General features: G+C 33.7%; 3 protein-coding genes across 5 annotated transcripts; 2 read left to right on the top strand and 1 right to left on the bottom strand.

The window, feature by feature from the left end:
* Positions 1 to 38: 38 nt before the first annotated feature.
* On the bottom strand, positions 39 to 4914 carry LOC112501264 (lycopene epsilon cyclase, chloroplastic). The gene is made up of 11 exons (XM_025104977.1): positions 4491 to 4914; positions 3451 to 3622; positions 3015 to 3150; positions 2769 to 2879; positions 2601 to 2703; positions 2171 to 2314; positions 1984 to 2091; positions 1792 to 1888; positions 1579 to 1707; positions 1192 to 1324; positions 39 to 400 (listed from the first exon to the last, which is right to left on the bottom strand). The coding sequence occupies exons 1-11, from the start codon at positions 4794 to 4796 to the stop codon at positions 235 to 237; spliced, it is 1605 nt and encodes a 534-aa protein (XP_024960745.1). The 5' UTR covers positions 4797 to 4914; the 3' UTR covers positions 39 to 234.
* Positions 4915 to 7496: 2582 nt separating this feature from the next.
* LOC112500962 (protein EMBRYO DEFECTIVE 514-like) lies at positions 7497 to 10226 on the top strand. Its single transcript, XM_025104587.1, has 2 exons — positions 7497 to 7853; positions 9750 to 10226. The coding sequence occupies exons 1-2, from the start codon at positions 7506 to 7508 to the stop codon at positions 10071 to 10073; spliced, it is 672 nt and encodes a 223-aa protein (XP_024960355.1). The 5' UTR covers positions 7497 to 7505; the 3' UTR covers positions 10074 to 10226.
* Positions 10227 to 11155: 929 nt separating this feature from the next.
* LOC112501304 (diacylglycerol O-acyltransferase 1-like) lies at positions 11156 to 18125 on the top strand. Of its 3 annotated transcripts, none has more exons than XM_025105019.1 (16): positions 11156 to 11490; positions 13223 to 13303; positions 13387 to 13460; positions 13608 to 13683; positions 13779 to 13846; positions 14338 to 14461; positions 14659 to 14757; positions 15281 to 15382; positions 15482 to 15618; positions 15808 to 15889; positions 16017 to 16037; positions 16323 to 16385; positions 16737 to 16784; positions 16897 to 16959; positions 17615 to 17668; positions 17756 to 18125. In XM_025105019.1, the coding sequence occupies exons 1-16, from the start codon at positions 11239 to 11241 to the stop codon at positions 17876 to 17878; spliced, it is 1467 nt and encodes a 488-aa protein (XP_024960787.1). In that variant the 5' UTR covers positions 11156 to 11238; the 3' UTR covers positions 17879 to 18125. The 3 variants fall into 3 exon arrangements, with proteins under 3 accessions (XP_024960787.1, XP_024960788.1, XP_024960789.1); XM_025105020.1 differs by having other exon boundaries at positions 15827 to 15889; positions 17756 to 17908; XM_025105021.1 differs by lacking the exon at positions 17756 to 18125 and having other exon boundaries at positions 16774 to 16784; positions 17615 to 17708.
* Positions 18126 to 23490: the final 5365 nt, after the last annotated feature.

The raw sequence follows: 23490 nt of genomic DNA, 5'->3' as shown, positions 1-23490 counted from the left end.
AATTTGTACTTATAACATTCCAAACCTGGTGAAAAATGGCTAAATAATGAAGACCATTTTGCCCATTGTCCGCAATCCCAACTGGGAGGAGCAGACATGCTAATGATACAAGAAAATGCTTCATAATTTGATCATTGTGTTTGTTGATGTATCCTTAAGCATGAAACACAAATAAGGTATTCAATTTATATGTGCAGGATCTGGCTCTTATAATAACGAATCGAATCACCATATCTAAATGGTGAGATATGCTCTTACCATGGTTGCTCCGGTAGGATCAGAAAGTAGATGTCTAACGAGCCCCATTCTTAGGCTTTGAGGTGCTATGATAAACATGTAAAACGCAAACAGTACTAGGTCCGTCGAGGATAGAGAAGATCCTAGAAACCCCCACCACATCCTGCATTTCATTAATTCAAATACCCATAATCAGATCTTCAATTTTATAACATCGTTAAATTATTGTCATTTTATGGGGACTAACGTGTTGGAACTCGCTTAATAAAGCGTAGTTCTTGGGCTTTAAATGAATTAAGGGGTGACATGAGCTTGGACTTGAAGTGTTGATTGGGCTTGCAAATGACATTTACATATTAAATGTCAAAGGTAGGGCCTTGGGGGTGTTTTGCTTTTACAAGTATTTTGATTGATAGAAATAAAGTGGCACATATAGTAATTCATGGTTACTTCCCCTACATTTTTCTTTCTTTTGTTCATAGAATTACAACATTGGTTAGTTTTTCATTAAGTCTTTTATGGATAAATCTGTCTGTGTGGATAAATTTGTCGGTATAGATTGGGAAAGTTTTTCCATAGATGGGAGGAGCATGTTTGTTAATTGGAAGGAGCAGGTTTGGAAAAAAACTTGGCTTTTTGCATAGAGCTCCTTCTTAGAAGCTTACTGAATAAGCCATTTTCTATATCATTAAACCATTACCAAACAATCATGTATAGCTGACCAAAGAAGCTGTGAGGCCCATTAAGCTGCTAACAAAAAGACCCCAAGTTGTGATGGAAAGAATGGAGGGTAATAGGAGATACTAATGGTATAGTTATATCTTATTTCCCTCTACGCATATGCTTAACAACATTTTCAGAATGTCAAGCTATACAAAAGAAGGTATATACGCATTGAGATGAGATTTAAGTAAATATGAAGTGAAAGGATATAGTAGAAGGTTCAAAATTTACCACGTGGGCAAGCGGAAGAAAGTACGGAAGAATGTACGTGTGCCCTCAATATCCAGTTGCACGATGAGTGCTAAGCCAAAGAGAAAGAATGCTCTCTGTCTTTTCCTTTCCAGTGGCCAAAGAGTTTCCCAAGCTGAAGTACGAACAATTGGAATTAATCAAAACACCATCTAAATCGTACCAAATATACCCATGTACTTTATAATTTCTGCAGGTGTGCAGTGTGCTATTTACTCTCCGACTGATGGTGCATGTGTAAAACAACAATATCTTTGAAAATGAATTTCCAAGAAATCAATATTTGTGCAATCATCCCACCCCTTTGCCAACTGAGCTACACGCCAGAGGCACCAAGAAATCAATGATGTCTACTAAAAAAAGGAATACCTTGCTTTGAGATGTTCGTTGTGTATCTTCCCCGAGCAAGCATCTCTTTTGAATGGCCTTGCCTTAAAATCTTTGCAATTACTGCTGCATAGTTAGGAGCTTCTGAGAGCGATCTAACGACTGAATACCCTGCTTATTGCACATGGCAAGTGACATTAACCATTTGAAGCACGTGATTGGATGAAATTATGAAAATTTGCTTAACTTTATTACCTGTGGCTGGATGCACCATGCTAGCAGCAGCACCAAATGCAAGGTTCTTTTGTTCAGTATTCGGCAAGGATCCACCTACTGGAATATACGACCATTCCTTCCAAACATTGAAACAACCATATACCACCAATTTAGTAAGGATAATACAGATCTTTCTGAGTTACTTTAGAGAGAAAGGCAAAGAGTTAGTACCTCTTCATAAGTTTTGATTATTCGGATCCCCAATGTCTTTAATCTAGACATGAGCTTTGTCTTCAATAGATTGAAAGGCATGGCATCTCTTGAAGCCAGACAAGTTTCCTGCAATTATCTTTTTGAGACCTATCACACAGGATAGCGGAATGACAGTGTAAAACGGGAAAATGTGCATTGAGCAAACCTCAAAGAATATTTTAGTTGGAGACATGGGCATGGCATAAAGGAATGTTGGATATTCTGCTTCTAAAGATTGTGCTGTATTCTTGGTGTAGTCTCTATAATCCATGAAAACCATTAGGCTTGGATCATAGGGATTGTTTTCAACCTGCAATAAAACAATTTTTTTATTAGGGGGTGTTTGGTCAGAGGTATTAAGCAATAATCAATGAGAATGATAATAAAAGAAACTGATTGGTTTTATATAATATAATGGATTCATTCCCAAGAAGCCCAGATCTTCATTCCAAGTTAAACTAGGGGAATAAAAAGTCATTCCCATTTTCAATCACTGGCATATTTTCCATTCCCATTTTCATTCCCCAACCTGAACCAAACAGTCCCTTAGTACTATGAACATTATGTATCAAGAATAAGAAACACCACATCCTCACCTCAACCTCTACACCATAAGCTGTTTGAACACAAACACGGGGTCCCCCAAGTTCATACTGCAAAAGTTTTCCTGAAGCCGCTCCAGATGCAACCGTAGCTAGCCTATTACGAAAAAGACAATCAGTATAGAACTTTCAAGTGTTCTTGGAACTTGAATGACAGTCTACCTGCATGGAATGGTGACATTGCCTTCACACTCGATGAGACTGTGGCCATTTGGAGCTTCAGTTATCCTTTCCACTTTCGAGCTCAGATATGAAACACCTGACTCCACACACCTAAAAATTATATAAATTATCGTTTTACAGTGCTCAAAAGGATATACACTCAGGAGCAATTTGCTAACTTTCAAGTGCCTAGAAGGATAATCAAACAAGAAATTAGATATGGGAAATAACTAAAAGGAACATTACCTTTTCAACAACTCCTCATGAAGTAAATCACGATTAACTCGTCCATAGGCACGACCTATGAGGATGGGATCGTTGTCATCAAGATATACAAGAGTATCCCGCCAAACATGTTCAATACATCCCTCAAGTCCAAGTCCTGCAAACATATAGTAATTAAAATTCGAGCATAGCTCAGGCATGCCAAACATGTTAATTATTATGCATGCAGGTTACACCATCCTCCCTTCAAAAAAGAGGTAGAGTTTGAATTTCAAGGACGTTGACTTATTTTCATTTAAAACTTTGGAGAGACTTGTCGATAACCAAATCAATCTGTGTAACAAATACCACATACAAAAACTGTTGGCAATATTATTTTGGGATGGAACAAATTTGGCCTATAAAGTTATACCTCTTTTCTCGAACATAGAGTGCAAAAGGAAATGAAGATCCATACCTATGAATTCATCCTCCCAAACACCATAATTATTTGTAAAAGGAAGATCAGGCCCAATAAGTCCAACATTCAAGCCTAGCTTGGCTGATTCTGCAGCAAGAGCAAGGCCAGCAGGACCACAACCAATTACAACCAAATCCAATATGCAATCTCCAATCGGTATCTGTGGCAGCTGCAGCAACGAGATAAGATTTTCAGGAAATGACGGACAGCTGATTGATTCCGTGCTATCAAACATTAAAACTATCTACCAGATAACAAGATCCTATCATTCAACATATTCAGTGAAATGAACTTCACTAGCTGTATAGTTATCTAGTCTATGCTATGAAACTGAAAAGGACGGTTGCCTGTTACTGCTTAAATTTGTAAAGTTCAAGGTTCTTCATCATATATGCACAGACAGACTCATTGTCTCGCTCTAAGGGGCTGTTTTGGTTGGTTTCCGTTAAGTCCAATATGGATAAAGCTGTCTGTGTCGATTAAGTTATCCATATAGATTGAGAAGGGTTTTTTTTTTAATTGGGAGGGACAAGTTCCGAAACAACTTGACTTTCTGCATTAAAGCTTCTTATTAAATAAATTACATTCTATGTCATTAAGCCACAACCAAACAGCTGTATTTAGCTAACTTGAATAAGTTGAGAGTCTTGTTAAGCTACTAATAAACATCCCTAGAAACATTGAAAATGCATAGACAAGAGATAGTTTATGTTCAATAATTCTCACCATAAACCTCAAAAATACCAGTTTAACAGGTTCCACCGGTAATTGCCAGACTGAAAAATAATTTTGATAATTCAGAAAGACTACAAACAGTTTTTAGGTCTTTGAAAATTAAAGCGAACCTCCTCCTGTTTCATTTCTTCACAGATATGGGAATTGCGCAATAGCACGAAGAATATTACTAAATTCAGTAAAGGAGGTGATTACAGAGAGAAAAACAATCATACACATATGCATATATGGCAGTACAAGTCATAAAACTGGAAGTACAAGTACCAACAGCTTCTATCCGAAATAGTAATCTAATAACTCACCTTGTCGGAAAGACTAGACTGGCTATCCATAGCCTTATTCTGTTGCATTTGGACAAAAAGTAGCTCCGATCCACCGGCCTTCACATAATCTTCTTCATCTTCTTCGGAAATCCCTTCTTTAACCACTACACAACCGTCTGTTTTAGCGCTGCACTTAATTTGCCGCAACGACGACGATAATGATAAACTAGTAAATCTTCGATGTTGTAGTAATGAAAATCCGTGCGTGATATTATAGTTGATGAATCTAGGGCACGAAAAAACCGCCATTGTCGCCGTCATGTTCCGAGCTCCAAAGCACTCCATTGATAATCAAATTCAAAATCGGAAAGAATGGGATGATTTGATGAAGTTTCACGTCATTACTGAATTGTTTGTGTTGTTGAAGAACAATAATTAGGAAAAATGGAAGGAGAATCTGGAAAACTGTTACTATATGCTTTCTATCTCTTTCTCACTGGTTTTGAATGGATAGGAGGAGATGAGTTCTTCGGCAGCCAGGCTTGAATGCCACGTGGAATGACTTCAAAAACGCATCTGATGTGGCAGGATTTCATTAGTTGCATTAATGGCGATGGCCCTACAATGCTCCTTCTTTTTTCTTTTCATATAATTTCTAAAAGCAAAAGCAAATTCAAAATCATTATATTTAATCTTCACATTACAACATTCAGATATCATCTTTAACTTATTTTTTATATTTCTTATTTGAATTTACATAAACAAATTTATTGAAACGTCAATTAAAATTAAAATTAAAAATAATAATAATAAATATCTTTTTAGATTTTGACTTTTGATTATACATTTTAGAAAAATTGTTAGAGATGTCCTGAATAACCTTTTTACTTTTGCTTCATCAGATTTCCACCAACATCTTTTAACGAAAACTTATTTTACAACTCTACTCCAATGCAAATACTTTTTCATCAATTATATTTTAAACCATCCTCGTCTGTTTAAAATGTTTTATAAGGATCCCACATTTAATTTGTCATTTTAAAATCCATGTCACAATTGAACAAAAATTACTTAATGTTAAAAATAAAATGAATTCGTTAAGAAAATGAAAGACGATGTATATTTTTATATAAAAAAAATTATGTATTCAGTATTAGTGTCATTTGGATCATCTTAACCAAAGTTTTTTATTAATGTATTTTATTATTATTATATAATATAATTGATGGGTATTTAACTAACCAATCAAAATATAATAAGGTATAAAATGAAGAATCAAATAGAAAATGCTTTTGATTGAAAAGCAATGCATAAACACACTCTCAAAATCTTTTTGTAATAATAAAACCCTATAACAGACTTATTCACTAGAATGCTTCAACTAACAATACTATATTTAACCAAAGAGCTTTTGGCCTAGCGGTATCGTAGCCCTTGACCTTCTAGAAGGTCAGGGGTTCAAACCTCACCATAGGTGAGGAGGGTGTGTGAGTCTATTTGTTGCATTTGCCGTATATAAATATTATATACTTAAAAAAAACAATACCATATTTACTCGGCGTATATAAATATTTAAGGAATATACGATACACTTTGTGAACAAAATGATTCTTATTATCCACCTCATCATTATAATCCGATCGTCTTATGCATTTATTTATCTTTTTGAGCCAACTACAAGTTTTGATGTAAGGGAAAAAAGAGAGATGTGTGTGTGGAGGTTCAAACAAAAAACACCTTTAGTATCCGAACACTCGTATCATATATGATAATGCACGTGAGGGACCTGGTGGTGTGCAAGCTATCTGGGCCGTCCACGTCTATGATTTAGTATCACATGTGATTAACTATTAAAGTAAAAAGTTGTTCTTGTTGAGTAGTTGTCACATCTATGTCTCTAATTTATTTAGTTTTTATTTAAAAAACAATTAATATGATAAAAAAAATTATTTTCATCTATGTTTCATTTTTATGCGAATCTATTTGCTCCCTTTAATTTTACTAGTTTAACATTTAATTTTATTTGAATCAATATAGCATAAGAATTATTCTATGTATAAAAGAAGTTATAAAAACAATACAGAAATTAAATTAAATCAATATATAATGTAATACATGGATTTGGGCTATTAAACAATTTAAATTTTATCCATTTATATATTTCTTAATTATTAACCTAGTATCAAAGGCTTAATACAAATTAAAGGGTCCGTTCATCACAATGTTTATCGGGTAAAAATCTTACCCGTTTAACATTTTGGTAAACAGTCCCCTTAGAAAAGCGTTAATCAGGTAGGAGTACAGTTTGGACAAGCGTTAACCGATTAAGTGAGGATCTTGATTCTTATTTTGACACATTTCGTCAAAGTAAGTGGATAAAAACATTATTTTTATTGGGCCAACACTACTTACCCATTAAAAAGTGTTGATTGTAATTAGAGATGAACAAAAAGTCAAACCCGAACACGCATCCTAACAAGTCCAAAAACCGGATCCAAGCTAAGATTCAAAGTTCAACCAGACCGATATTTTACCTTCTGGGCCTGACTTAAAAAAGCCAGGTAAAGCAGTTAAATCCATATAAAAAAGGCCAATTGAACCCTTTTTCAACCCTAAGCACGTCCACAACTAAAGTTTTTAAATCCATCCAGTACAGGTATGAAAAATATCGGGTCTTATGTATCTGGTCAACGATCCTTTAAAACAACTAGGAATAATTTTTATTAACTTAAAAAAACATCTCTAAAAGATTCTTTAAAATTTTCCCAAAACGAAGAATTAAAGTTCAACTTATCTAAAAACATTTATATTTAGTTCTAATTTTGAAGATTATTATATCATTAAAAACTCTATTTTCACCATTTTAAAGAATACGTTGATATATAAAATTGCTTAAAATCCCATTTTCACCCTTTTTTGAGAATCTGTTGGATTTATTAAAAAAACCGCTTGAATTTGCCGCTCTTGCTATAAAACTGCTGTTATAACTATAAGAATCAGGGTTTACAGTTAGGGTTTTTTGTTCCGCCATTTGCCACAGAGACACGATCAGTAATGGCCGAGGAAGCAGGAGCGCCGGTGACCGCCGTTGTCGAAACCGTAAAAGATGATTCATCTGCAGCCCCACAAGAGATGGATCTGGAAACTGTTGAGCCGGCTAATGGCGGTAAGCGAGAGAGAGAGGAAGAAGTGACGACTGAATCGTCGGAGAACGGAAACAATGCTAAAAAACCGAAGGTGGATGAGGAGGAGAAGTCTGTGGAAGAGGAGAAGCTGGAGAAAGAAGCGGCGAAGACTGGTCCGGTGTCGGTTGGATACAAGAGCTTCGAGACATCTGTGCAGATTTTTGACTACTTCTTCAAGTTTCTTCACTTCTGGCCTCCCAATCTCAATGTCAATAAGGTATCTGGTTTCATCTCTGATTGTATATTACTTCATTAAGTTCGTAATTTCTCTCTGTTTGTTTGAAACATGATTGTTTTATGGTTTACTTGGATAGATGGTTCATAGTTTGGTTGATTGGATAAACGATATGAAGGTTACTGATGAATCATAGACTGAAAGTCAGTTTACTGGTAATTTAATAGGGATTTGGCCATTGAATACTGTTTTCGAAATTAAATTGATACCAAAAAAGAGGAACAATGACATTGATATAGATCTTCAAGGTCACTTACTTTCTTTAATTCCCTGCCAATCATAGCAAATGTTTGGATATAAAAACCTATGTAGATCAAACCAAATGAATCAGTAAATCTCTTTGCGAAGGTCTGGAGATGAGATGTAATAAGTTCTGCAAAGAGTAAGACTAACAAATGATATGAAAACCTATCTATTTATGCTAAGGTTTTTTTTTCTGGGTATGAATGGACTAGATCACTCTTGTATAATTTGATAGTAAGAGAACAGTTAGTTTAAGTTATAATACAAGAATACCAGATGTCAGGTTCATCATCGAGTCTTGAATTTGTGAATGTTATCATACTTTTTTGCATATCTATCAAGAAAAGTATGGAAAACTGTATCAAATTGAGCTCCGCAAAGGGGCTAATACAAAACTCCAAGCCTCAAGTAGTCTACTAATACTATCTAGTCCATTGAAATATAGTAAATCCATCAAGTCCAATAATCTTCTAGTCTATTCAGTAGTCTAAACATTTAGTATAATATTCCAAGTCCAATATGTATTTTGTATTGTTTATTCTAGTATATCGACTAAATAACGGTATTTTGAAGAGTGAAAAACGAAAACCCATGTTTGTTAATCAATGGTGTCATTTCAATTTGACGTTCTTATCATACTATGTATCTTGACACTTATAACTATACATATAGAAAGTAGACATAAAATTTAATGACTATAATATTTTTGAGTAGTCAAGTATCATCAACTAATATTTAATTAATTGGTTTAAAAATTGTAACATTCATACTTTTAAACATATCTTCAAACCGCACAACTTGAACCGAAATGTAATGGGTTGAGTTTTAAACTTAAAGAAGGTCGAATGGGTTGCGATTTTTCAAACCAAAATAGTATAGTATAAATTTAAAAGTTGTCTTACATTCTCTACATTCTTTATGGTATGCCAATTGGCATTTTTGTATCGGTATAAATAACTTTGCTACAGAGTCAGTCAACTATTAACTGGTGGAGTGGAGACATGGAGTACCCTTTTTTTTATCTATTCGCATTGTGGTTCATACCATTTTATGCCCAGAAACCAGAATGTGGCATTTGGCTGTATTCACAAATAAGACTTTAGCCTTTGTTGCTTATAGCTTGTATCTGATATCCTGAATGATGTCAAATTGTCAATGATTGCATACTATGAACAAGACAACCATACTAAGAAACAAATTTCATAAATTGTGGCATGCTATGTGAAGAATGGAAGGGGAAATTTACCAAACTAGTCATTTTAGATGAACATCTTCACTTCTTAGGCAATTTTTTCATGTTTGAACCAAAATAGCAACTAGCAAGTGCCTCTTTCACAACTAGTGAAATGTATTTTTTATGAATAATATATGATTCAGGTGGTTCATTTTGCAAGCTGTCATGCCCATCACACAACCACAAGCGGAGCCCAACGGAATCCTATATAATTTAGAAAAAGTACATTTCACAGGTTGCAAGGGCACTTGCCAAATATTGGCTATTTGGTCAAATTAAAAAAGGTGGCTAAAAAGTGAAATGTTAGTTAAACGTGACTAATTTGGTCACTTTCCCAAATAAAAGATAATATTTTTCTTCGACCTAAACTGATTACTTGTGGTTCATTTGTATCGGTGCAGTATGAGCATGCAATGCTGCTGGACTTGCTAAAGAAGGGTCACCTGGAAGCAGAGAAGAAAATTGGTGCAGGCATCCATGCTTTTCAAGTGCGGTACCATCCACAATGGAAAAGCCGATGCTTCTTCCTTGTGAGAGAGGACGAGTCTGCTGATGATTTCAGTTTCCGTAAGTGTGTGGATCACATTCTTCCTTTGCCTGAAAACATGACAGTAAAATCCGATGTCAATAAGGTACTGGGTGGTGGCAGTGGCGGCAGGGGCGGAAGGGGTGGTGGTTGTGGAAATTGGCGTGGACGCGGTAGAGGGGGTAAGCCAAGGAATTGATCGTCTTCCATTTGAGTCACTTGTGGTGAAGTGTGACATAATATATAAAAGAGATGCAGTAGTAATAGTAGTATGTACTCTTTTGTATGGATTTTGAATATTAAATTATGATTGCATTTGAAAGTTGCACAAGAATGCCCAAATTCTCTTGAACCTGGCTTTCTTTTCGTTGTTTGCCGAACGTTTATTTGCTATCACTCTCACTTACTTTATTGGGTACCATTTTCTGCCTTCAAAATGAATTATTGATAAGTATATTTTACCTTGTATGTACTTACCGGTAAAAGTCTTCTCCGTCTCTTATCCATTAAGATTCTGGTTCTTTGCTATGTCTCTTATCAGACAAAATTATGGGTCTTTGCAATGCTCATCTAGTAAGGTAAGAGTCTTTTTGTTGGCAGTTTAACGGAACTCACAACTTATTTGGTCAGCTATATATGATTGTTTGATAGTGGTTTAATGGTATAGAATGTGACTTGCTTGGTAAGCTTTTAGGAGGAAGTTTTATACAAGGTCTGTCACTTCCAAATCCAATTAAAACACTTTTTCCATCTATGAAAAACCTCAACCAAAAACCTTCTCAATTTGTTTAAATAGATTAATTTACACATATAACTTTATTTATATAGGGTTTAAGTGACATATGTTAAAGAGATTGGTAAACGGACTCTTAATTCCAACAAATTCTTATTTTAGAGATTACAACATTAATTATATTATAGAAAATTCAAATTCTCAATCCTGCTTCTTTTGTTCAGATCTATTTTCCATTTCTTTTGATTTTATTTTTTATGGTTTTAAACTATAATTTGATTGTAAGTGGCGATGAAAGCATATCACATACGATTTTAAGTTAGAAGTCATCATGTATTAATGGTGCCGTATGTGATTTTAATTTAAAATACATGTAATTTGATCGTTTTCGTATGATATTATTTGGAAGGTGGTGTTATTATTATGATATTTTAGCAAGATTAGATAATAATTATTATATTGTTATAATATAACTCTTGAATCGACCTTATTTCTCACCTCACCACCTTCTCTATCCCAGTTTCACTTTCGATTTCCATTTGATTCACTTACAAAACGCCTAATTCCAAACTTTGGTTCATGCTTTTAACGATTCCTTTTGGGGGAATTTGTTGTTGTGATTGGAGAAAGGATGACATCCAGCCCCAGGCGTCCCATCATGAATGAGGGTTTGAATCATCATTCCAATGGCAACAACAGTAAGGAGCAGATCGAGGTTGGTCATCGATTCACAGATGAACCTCGGAAGGGAAACGTCGATCGAGGACGACTTCTAAATGGAAGTCGTCAAACAACTGTTGTTCAGTATGCGGTTCGCCCATGCACTCCATCTCATAACACAATCAAAGAGTCTCCTCTCAGCTCTGACGCCATTTTCAGACAGGTTTTGCTTTCCCTCTATCTGTTTACATGTTCTATCTACTCCTGGTAATGCTTTTTATTTGCTGTGATATAACCCAAGCCTATTCATTCGTGTTAAATTCGTTAACTATGGCTACATCAGTATCTTACTTCTGATGAATGGACTACTGTATTGATATAGCTTGAGATTAAATCAGTTGGTTTGCCAATATAATTCACTTGTTATGGTAGAGAGAACCACCTTTTGATATGACCAGAATTGGAAGAGATGAACAATTGGAGTCTAAGGTTATGTTTGGCATACTAGCTGATAAGCTAACTGATGACTATGTTTTTTCTTTCATGATTAACTTGGATATGCAACCCGTTATGCAAGGACTAATCCCATGGTGACCACCCGCGAGTCACCGCATTTGAACCTCCATGGCCACATGAGATTTTTATTCCTCCTTGGATTCGAACCTGAGACTATTCTAACCGATGGCTATTAAACTAGGTATTGGCTGAAAAGCTTGCATATAAACTATTCATGTTTGGTAAAACCTAGTTGATAAGTCAAATGATAATGTAAAATGATCTAAAAGAACATATTGAAAAATTAATTGGAAAAACATTAGGGGCATGATTGGAAAGACCCCGGGAGGTTATTGAAATGCTATTTGAATGTTTTTGAATAAGCTAATTTATGGCTGACCAAACAGGTTTTTTCCCGGTAAGTAGCAACAAAGAATAATTCCGACAACTTCAGGAGAAAAAGAGGCATTTACCTATTACAGGGATGGTGTGATTTGATTTTTTTATTACTCTCAGTCTTAAAGAGCAGAACGAGCGGGAAATGTTCAACTTCTTTTTCTGTTGATGGCGTGCAGTGTCCTATCTGCTCAAGAAAAGCTGCCAAACTCGACGATTTGGTTTAGTGTGCCTCTTTAAACAATTGTAAATACTTTAATTACTAACTGTTCGGGGTTTATGGGGAACCTTCTTTTAAGAAATCATGAAATTGTGATAACCTTGAGAACTAGACAACTACTGCATCGTGTGCTGTTTCATATGATTTTTTTTTTCATCCAAGACTAGGATTTAGAATATCGATTAACATATGTTTGTTTCACAATGTAAACGTTTTTAGCCTGTTTGTGAAACAAAAGTTTCACATTGTAAACCGCATATATATGAAGCAAACACATTGTAAAACAAATATATGTTCATCAATGCATTAAATGCTAGCCTTAGATGAGAAAAATCATGTGAAACAATACCTTAAAATAAAGGTTCTCACAGTTATCACAATATATGGAAATATCAAATGATTAAGCCCCTGGGGTCGATTAGATGTTTTAAATTACCAAGGATCCAAACGGAACAGAGTAGATTAGGTATTTAAAATTACCTATGGATGATAAAGATCGAATCATTATGATGAAGTTAAAGCTGAAAGCCGGAAACCTCAATTTCCATCCTCCAACGCTATCCGCATGAGAGAAGTAACCAAAAAGAAACCAAACAAACTTGATGCTTGACAGTCTTATTGGTTAAAATAGTCACATGACATCAGATTAATGATCCATACTCCCAAAGTAGTCTTTTCATCAAGTTTATCTGTTCCATCACATTATTCCAAGAGAAGATTTATGGATTGTCCCTTGTAGCAACTTTTTTCTTTGTTTCCTTCCTGTTTTTCGTTTATTATTGTTGTTATTATAAAGAATACGTATAAGTTATAACTGCATTGGCTGATTATAACGTTGTTCCAGAGTCATGCTGGCCTTTTTAACCTCTGCATAGTGGTCCTTGTTGCTGTTAACAGCAGGCTCATCATTGAGAATCTTATGAAGGTGAGCATATGCTGATCTAAGTTGATTTTTGGCATTTGTGTCAAGTCTTCGACTGCTGTCAATGACCCATATTACTTTTACAGTATGGCTTATTGATCAATACCAATTTTTGGTTTAGTTCAAGATCATTGAGAGATTGGCCACTTCTTATGTGCTGGTAATGTTGTTACTTCCTGGGACTTTCTTTTCTGGTCTTTCTTATAAGTTTAGCACTATAAAAAATAGCTATTCCGGTTCCTTATGTGGGATTGCGAGTGCGATCACTGATTGACATGGGTATTATTGCTTCTGGTTTTTCTTGCAGCCTGTCACTTCCGATCTTCTCACTTGCAGCGTTCATTGTTGAGAAATTTGCATGGAGAAAACGTATATCCGAATCTGTAAGTAAATCATTCCAATTGCTAAGCTAAAAACATTGTTCATTTATAGATGATATTTCAATTCAGGAGATTTTGAATTTGGCGTACTCTTGTAGGCTGTTCTTACTCTTCATCTTATAATAACTACAAGTACCATTCTGTATCCAGTTTTCATGATTCTAAGGTTAGTTTACTGTATGCTTATAATTGCATATATACACAGGGGCGGATGTATGTTTATTGCCCCCCGCCCGCCCGCCGGGGTGGGGGTGGGGGGGTTCAAACGACCCCCATAAACTATTAAAAATTATTATCTGGGCTGTCCATTCATCTTTGTTAAAGATATTTGAGTAAATGTTACCTGTCGTTATTTTTTGACACAAAGTATCAACTAACCCACTCTTTGAAGACCCTATCGGGACTTCCAGAAAGTGAGGTCTGCCCATTATAGATGGTTCATTAGAAGTCTTATTTGGTTTAATCTATATATGTTGTTAGATCTTATAATGGCATTAATTGACCATATATTATTATAGATAGCAGAGGAGTCCATTAAAGGAAAAGCTATTTGCTAGATAGGATGCAAAACTTGATATGCAAACCCACAAGGGAAAAGTTACTAGTTATTATGAAAGGCATAAACCATTCTTATGTATTTTTTTGTAAGTTTTGCAGGTTTGATTCGGCTGTTTTATCAGGTGTTACATTGATGTTGTTTGCTTGCGTGAATTGGTTAAAATTGGTATCTTTTGTTCATACAAATTACGACATGCGCTTGATTGTGAACTCAATTGGTAAGGTAAATCATACAATGTGTATATCTTAGCAGGGTAAATATGTAGTTTTTTAGAACTGTATGAACTGTATCATTTCCCCAATATACCCAATTCCTTGAAAAAGAAGAGAATAAATTCTAAATGTTTATATGACATGATCACCTTTGTATTGTATTATTTCGGAACATTTCTCATGTAGTTCTATAAAATATTATGTTAGGAGGAAAAGAAGTCTTGTTTTTCGAGTACGGAGTATTTTTATGATGTCAACTTCAATAGCTTGGCTTACTTCATGGTTGCTCCCACATTATGTTACCAGGTACAGAATAGTCTTCATTTCTCACAATGTGGTTGTTTCATGCTCTCTATTCAGATAAATTAGTCATATTTGGTAAAAACTAGCTGATAAGCTAGATGACGATGTAAAATGACCTAAAAGGACATATTGAAATTAGAAAAATATGAGGGGTATAATTGAAAAGGTAGCGTTTTTCAATAAGCTCAAAACATAAGCTAGCTTATGGCTAACCAAACAGGGCTTTTCAATGAGCTAGCTTATGGCTAACCAAAGAGGGCTTTTTTAATAAGCTCAAAGGGACATTGAAATTAGAAAAATATGAAGGGTATAATTGAAAAAGTAGCGTTTTTCGATAAACTCAATAAGCTAAACAAAAATAAGCTAGCTTATGGCTAACCAAATAGGGCTTTTTCAATAAGCTCAAAAAATAAGCTAGCTTATGATTGCCAAACATGGCCTTAGAAAGGTAATCACTTCTTTTTGTGCTTAGCTACCACATAAATCTTTTGTTTTCTTCATATGGAGGCATTTTTTTTACTTGTAGATAAGCTATCCACGCACCACATGTATTAGGAAGGGGTGGGTATTACGGCAGACGATCAAGTTCTCAATATATACAGGGGTGATGGGATTTATCATTGAACAAGTAAATCTTATCTAAAATGCTAATTTTTTTTAATCTTATCCTTTTTGCTTCTGTTCTTGTGCATTTCTCTTATTCTGAAATGGTCTAGATTGTATGCAGTATATCAACCCCATCGTTAGAAACTCTCAGCATCCACTGAAAGGAGACTTTTTATATGCAATAGAACGCGTTTTGAAGCTTTCAGTTCCAAATTTATACGTTTGGCTCTGTATGTTTTACTGCTTTTTTCACCTCTGGTAACTCCTCTCTTCCTCTGCTTCCCACAATCAAAATCTCCAGTTCCTCATGCATTTTTTGGTATTTTCTTTTTCATACAATCATACAGAACTGGCCAACACGCACTCTATTTTCGATCTTTATTTTTTTTATCATTCTACTTATGGTTCTTGTTTCTAGTTATATTACAAAAACTGCTGCTAATATAGGTTAAACATACTTGCTGAGGTTCTTCGTTTTGGTGATCGTGAGTTTTACAAAGATTGGTGGAATGCCAAAACCGTTGACGAGGTAGACTTGATGTATTTTTTTTCTGGTTATCTTTTGAACTTGTTTGCCTTCATCATTTTTTTAAAACTAGTTGTTGACCTTCTTTTTTGGTTATCTTTTGAACTTGGTGCATTGGTGCTGCTATTAGTACTGGAGATTGTGGAATATGGTAAGCTTGATCTCAAACTTTATCGACTTGCAAGGATTATTGTTTTCTTGTGTCATTTGCCACTCAATACACGGAGTTGGGATCATGTGAAACAATTTTTTTTGGTGAAAATGGTGAGAACACTTTTAAGTCTTTGGAGACGATACTTTTTTGATCTGTCACAAAATAAAAAAACCTTCATCTACCTTCTTATGATGGCTCACAAAAACACGGATCTTCGGTCATATTCACGAAATGTCCAAATGTATTGCGGATGAATTCTAATAAATAATTCTTTCTTGGCAGCCGGTTCATAGATGGGTCGTGCGGCATATCTATTTTCCGTGCATACGTAGTGGAATACCTAAGGTTTTGTATGCTATTTTTCTTCCCTATGCTTGATGTTGATGTTTACCGTTACGTTTCAACATATAGCATCCATGAACTTGATATATATATATATATTGGGTTAAGTAATTTGTCCGGTATGCACATGTGCATAGAAACTAAGAAATATCTTCAGTTACTTGTATTCACATGTGCATACTGTACAAAGTAATGATTATTAAGGTGTTCCTCAGTTTTTTATTTTTTGGATGGTTTTCCCCTGAACCTCACTCTTTCTCTTTCTGTCTCTCTCTCTCTCTGTATATATATATATAGTCTTGTGGTTGCATTCTTGTACTGTAAAGTTTTAACTTTGACTCCTTTTGAATTCAGGGAGGTGCCCATTTTATTTCGTTCTTTATGTCTGCAGTGTTCCATGAGGTACGTTGCCTTCTTCAAGTTTTATATATATATATATATATATATATATATATATATATTAATTATTAGCTCAAATGGGTTCATTTGATTATGTTTTTTTTATTGCTTGCAGCTTTGTATTGCTGTTCCATGCCACATTTTTAAGTTTTGGGCCTTCCTTGGGATCATGCTTCAGGTCACAATCTTTTCTCTTCTTTTTCATTATTTGCTGCCAAATCCAATCATGATCGGGCTACCCATGCACCCCATTATACCCTGTTTGGTGTCTGTTGGGCACACTATAACAAAATCGGTTTTATAGGACACCAAAAATGTTTAAAGTGTTTTATAGACTACTTTATAAGACTTAAGTTCATGGGACGTAACACCTATGTCCTATCTAAGAGTGTTGTAATAAGCTTTAATGATGCTTATGGGCGTCTTACCAAGCTTTTTAGAACACGTTTGAAACAAGGTTTTCCTAATAGCCCTTTTATAGGACACTTCTAAGAATGTATTATAGACACATTTTTTTATAGGACAATTGTTTTATAATACACTTTTACAAATAGTGTCATGTAAAATGAGTAATAGGACCATTTGTTTCAAAGATGTCCTAAAAAGCTTGTTTAAGACATCCAAAAGTATAAAGCAATTGGTCCTAAAAAGCTTGTTTAAGATGTCCAAAAGTGTCATATCAGTTTATTACAACAATTTTAGATATGACACAAAAGTATTGGGTCCTAAATATTAAGGCATTCAGACATTTTTTGTGTCCTATAAATGCGAATATGTTGTAGTGATAGGTCGTCAAATATATGTAAATGTTGTAATAGATTGCTTTGTATCAGGTCCCATTGGTGATGGTGACAGATTTCCTTCATCACAAGTTTCAAAATTCAATGGTATGCATTATATGATGAATCTTAAAATCCCCCATTGTTGATGATGATGATGAATCATAATAAAGAAAATTCGAGGTTTATTTGCAGGTGGGAAACATGATGTTTTGGTGCTTTTTTAGCATTCTTGGTCAACCCATGTCTGTGTTACTCTACTACCATGACTTGATGAATAGAAAAGTGAATACCACCAACCAAGACCCTCACCAATAACAAACATTCATCTGATATCAAATACCTAATTCACCATATTTCATAGATTCCCTTTTGGGCATCTCATACTTTCCTTTCCTATATAAATGTTGGAAGAGGATTTTGTCATTAGGTAAATAAATGTATGTATGCATGCATGCTTTTAGCTAGATACAATAAGGTTTGCTTACATCTTATTATACCAAGGTAAGAGTCTCTTTGTTAGCGGTTTAATGAGATTCACAATTTATTCAGTATTGCTATAAAATGACTATTTGGTAGTGGTTTAATGATATCAAAATGTGGCTTATTCAGTAAACTTTTAGTAGGGAGCTTTATGCAGAAAATAAAGTTTTTCTTTTTTTCTTTTACATTTGTCCCTCTGAATTAAAAAAACACGCTTCTTTCATCCACGAAAAAACCCTTCCAAAAAAGCATATTTCCAATTAATACAAATAGATTAACGGAACCTACATAGATGACTTTATTCCTATATGACTTGATGAAAAATCAATCAAAAATCCAAAATGAGTTGTTTTAGTTTATTTATATAGGTGTAGAATGATTTGAGAATTTTAAAATTTTCAAGACGACTTATTTTATATAATTATAATGAATAAAGTAATGATGAAGAGATATTCATCACAAATATTATATAAAAAAGACAAAATATTAAAATGAAGTAATCTTTTAAGGTAAAAGAGCAAATGTGAAATGGGGGTAGATTAGATTCCTTTTGTTTTGGTTGGTTAGTTTTTTGTTGACTTTCTAATGGCAAATAATAATTCAGCTGGTGGTCCATTCTTGCATCGGATCCCACAAATCTCCTCCTTTAACCTCTACCTTTTTTATATTAAAAATTATGTATATATATATATAACGATATTTTAATACTCACATGTATTAAAATAATACAAAGTTTGTTTTAATTTCTATTTTGTATAATTATACTGTTTTTTTTCAAGATTTATAAACTAAATTTAACCATTTTGGTAACTATTTTTTTACTGTAAACTTTGTGGGCCTTGAATCCATATATTGATTTTTCAAAGTGTTTAGTTTTTCAAGATCGGTAAAAAGAAACTTATCATTATAAATGGTTTGGTTTGTAAATGAAAATGAAAATGAAAATGAAAATGAGAAAGAAAGATTTTTAGTACAATAAGACCACATTTTAAAGAGAAAATAAAGAAGTAAATGATAAACTTGAAAGAAAATGAAATTCAAAGACAATTGTTTTGTAAGCTCATTTAGACACTCACAGAAACCTAAAAACAATAAAGAAAAATGTCACAACTGAGACTTATTCTTGTTTCTTTTGCTACTACAAGAAGCATAAAAAACGATATTTTTGGCATCTAAGTTATGTTTTTGTTTGTCTTAAAACAAGTGTCTACATTTAATCATAAGATGTAGGCATGGCAACGGGGCGGGTTTTGTAATCCCCGGCCCCGGTTCCCGGCAGGTACGGGGATTATCATCCCGTTCCCGGTCAAATTCTAACAAAACCCGGTAAACCCCGGTAAAAAGTATGTTTTAGTTTGATTCTACCGGGGATCCCCGACCCCGACTCGGCCCCGGTTTGAGTAACATCCCCCGTCCCTGGTTTGAGTCTACCAGGGATCCCCAGCCCCGGGACCCGTTTTAGCGGGGAATCCCCGTCCCCATTTGGGTCAGATGAACTGGGTTCCCCAACGGGTCGGGTCAAATCACTATTCCTAATAAGATGATCATTATTAAAACTATACTTTTCATTTAATTAATTACAGTATTTTTAACAGATTCTTTAAAATGGAGAATCAAAAATCAAAATCTCCAAAATGTTTGCATATATATATATATAACATTTTCTTCATTTTATAGATTACATTATAGGAAGAATAAAAAATAAAAAAAATATTATGTTTTTCTCTTATACATTTAATTTTATAGGAAGAATAAAAAATAATTTCTATTTCATATGTAGGAGTAAAACCAAAATTCAAAATCTCCAAAATGAATTACGTTCATCTACAACATATTCGATATTTTAAAGAATCTAACATTGATTATTATAATATTAAAATATATCATTCATCTATTAAAACATTATTTCTCTTTCTAAATATTTATTTTCAAAATTTTCTACTATGAAAATATTTAAAAAAAATATTTATCTCATATGGTAATCACTTTTTTGGATGTTCTTTAAATTTGGAGAGAAAAACTTTCTCTTTCTTATTTTTTCCATTTTGGAGATAGTTCTAAGGAATTTGGTGGAGCATAAAATTAATTAATTCAAAATCTTCATTTTCTCTTATTTTCTTTATTTTAAAGAATTTGTTAAAGATTCTCTGATCATTTTTGTACAATTCTCCAAATATAAAGAATTTCACCTTGTCTCTTTCACTTTCTCTATTTTTAAAAATATTTTAGAGACATAACAAGTTCTTTTTAAACGGAGAAAATGAATATATTGAACCAATATTTTGTTTCAACAGCTTCTTCAAAACTCTTTATAAAACGAAGAAAGTAAGAGAGACACGGGTTTTTTCTTTAAATATAGAGAACATCTCAAAAATGATTATTAAATGAGACCATCGATAAATTTTTAAAAAAAATAATTACTTAAAGAGGTAAAATTTTAATAGATAAATAAAATATTATAATTAATAATGGCTTTTCAAAAATCAAGAATCTCTTAGAAATAAATGTAATTTTTTTTATAAGAAATATAAGTTTGAATTCGGGGAATCTGGTTTGAGAGACATTGAAGCATTTAGGAGGCTTTAAGAATATAAAATGGGGAACAAATTCCCCATCTCCACCGACGGAGCGCACACACACCGTGACTTTACATCTTTACTCCTTCTGCTTATATATTGTTTATAATTTTCAAAATCCATTGAATTGTGGTTGCATTTGGGTTCTTAACACAATCACAAGGACTCAAGTTGTTAACTTGTTTAGCCACCCAACTCATTAAAAAATGAAAATTTATATCTACTGTGTGCGTACAAAAAATGTGAGGACATTACCTAACCATAGGGACTAAACATGTAATTTACTTGGGACTTTAATTTCACACACACAGAATCTCATCAAATTGCTCACCACAGTTGGAGACAACTCACAAAACCCATTTCCTAGATACCATATTTATATATATATATGTATGTATGTATAGTTTTAGAGAGAGAGAGAGAGAGAGAGATCAAGAATGGACGATATGAGATCCAAGTCTTATAATGGAAATGGTATGCAAATAGAAGCTTATAATAACCCAAATCTTCAAGATTTGAGATGTTACAGCACCTCTCATGCATCATCGTCTTCTCAATCCCAGATGGAGAATCCAAGATTCAAGAAAGCCATCAGCAGAAATGGATCATCAAATTGGAGCTTTAATGATCCTGAATTGCAAAGAAAGAAAAGGGTTGCCACCTATAAAGCTTATACAGTCGAAGGAAAAGTCAAAGGCTCCATTAAGAAGAGCTTTAGATGGATTAAAGATAAGTATTCACAGATGGTTTATGGTTTGAGATCATGACCATGCATCTCAGCTTTTCTTTTCTTTTCTTTTTCTTTTTAAATGGTACGTGTACTGCTTGGATTTGAGGCCATCTAATTAACTTATCATCTTTCTTTGGTTCTTCTTTTCTTTAATTGGCTTGGAATTGCAAGTGAGGCCTTTGGTTTAACCAACAACCTCTATCTGTAATGGGGTTTTTAATTTAAGTCTTATGTTGAAATCTCTCTCTCTCTCTCTCTCTCTATGTATACCTAACATTTGCAAAAGCTGGTTGGTTTTTGAATAAGTCATGTATGGGTATGGATCAATCTGTTGTATAGATTGAAAATGTTTTTGTTTGAAAGATGAAATTTTTTTTACTGAATAAATCATTATTTATATTATTAAAATAGTGATATATAAGGGGTGGAACAATTGAGTGGATCTGATTAAGAAGGAACATATATAATAAAGAAATTAGTGGAAAGGGGTTGACTTTTGGTCTTCAAAAAACATGTCCAAGTGGTGGTTACGATGATCCCTAAATTACGGTAACCAGTGATCCATCAAATTTAGTTTTTGGTGAGATTTCTTAATCGAAAACTACAGATTAGATACACTAAAACATCAAATCAAATCAAATCCAATTAAATATGGAATTAATTGTAGTTGTAGTTGTACATTTAGTAATCAAGGTCAAGGGTTAAAGAAAACAGAACCACACTCGCATTTCCAACCTTCGGGCTCATAGTTGGCATATTGTGGGCCCAAGTGGGCTGTCGGCACTTCAATTGGGCTACATGGGCTGCACCCTTTGCACTTGTGTTCACATCTTGGTGGTCTTGACCCAACTCTACTACTTAATCCTATTCCTTCCTACATAGTACATAGTACATACATACATTTATGAAATTACAATACTGTAAGTGTAAATAATAGATTGAAACAGAAAGCTGCTTTTCAGGAGGACTATTTTTAGAATCATGAATTCGAGTTTGTCTTATATGCATTCCATCCTTTTTGCTAACTAAACTACAAGTACGTGTGGAAAACTATTTTTAGTTTTGTAAAAGTATACCATATAAAACACTAATTATAAATTATAGTAAATGTATACAAAATCTTATCATTTTGTTGTATTTCTAGCTAGTTACTGATAATGGGTTTTTGTAAACTAGAAATAAATGATGAAATTGGTTTACAATTGCCAAAAACCAAAAGACCAAACGGTAACATGTGGTTTGATACAGTTTTCGAGTTGTTTGTGTTAATATTTATTTCAGATTAATGACATGCATATATACCGAAAGATCATGTGAGAAGAAAGGTAAGAAAATATTTGAATTCTTGATCACTTTTAATCTACATATACACAGGGGGGAAGAATAAGACTACAGTCGAATTACATGTGATTTAAAACGTAATACAATGTACCGTTTTTCAATTTTTATATTTGGTTACATATATATATATAGCAAAGATACATGCAATTTCATTGAATGTAAGCATAAAATAAAATAAAATGAGAAGGGAAGGGAATGATATAGATATACCTGTGGTTGTGGCGTGAGGAAAGGAGATTGCATAAGCTGACCTGCCAGCCAGCAACGACCATTTTGGTTAAAAGAAATCAAATAAACGATTTCAGAGGAAACAAACCAATGAAGTAACATCGATCAACTTTTCATTTTTATAAATATATTTCTTAATTAAATACAGATTTTGAAGAACCACAATTACCTTGCTCAAGTAGACCCATATGTCTTGCTCTTGCACTTGCACTTGCACTTGCACAACTCATCATCATCATCATCATCATCAACCAAATTCTTTTATCCATTTCACACAGATCTACTTGCCCTTACTGCATGTACTGAGTTCAGTTGGGGTAGACTATACATACATATACATACATATATATATATATATTCACTTTGAAAAAGAAAGAAAAAAGGGAATCTCAAATCTAAATCTGGAACTTGACTTGATATTTGAAGGTCTATGAAACCATAGACGATGATGCTGCTACAGTAAGTATATCTATCTATCTATCTATATATTTCAAAATAAATACAACTTTTATAACTAACCTTGATTTGAATCATTCATTAATATTATATTATGAACCATTTATTAATTATAT

This window comes from Cynara cardunculus (genome assembly GCF_001531365.2).
Source record: "Cynara cardunculus var. scolymus isolate 2C chromosome LG 17, CcrdV1, whole genome shotgun sequence".
In the NCBI taxonomy this organism is placed as follows: Eukaryota; Viridiplantae; Streptophyta; class Magnoliopsida; order Asterales; family Asteraceae; genus Cynara; species Cynara cardunculus.
Note: the sequence above shows the minus strand (reverse complement) of the source record. Positions and strands in the feature narration are given on the sequence as shown.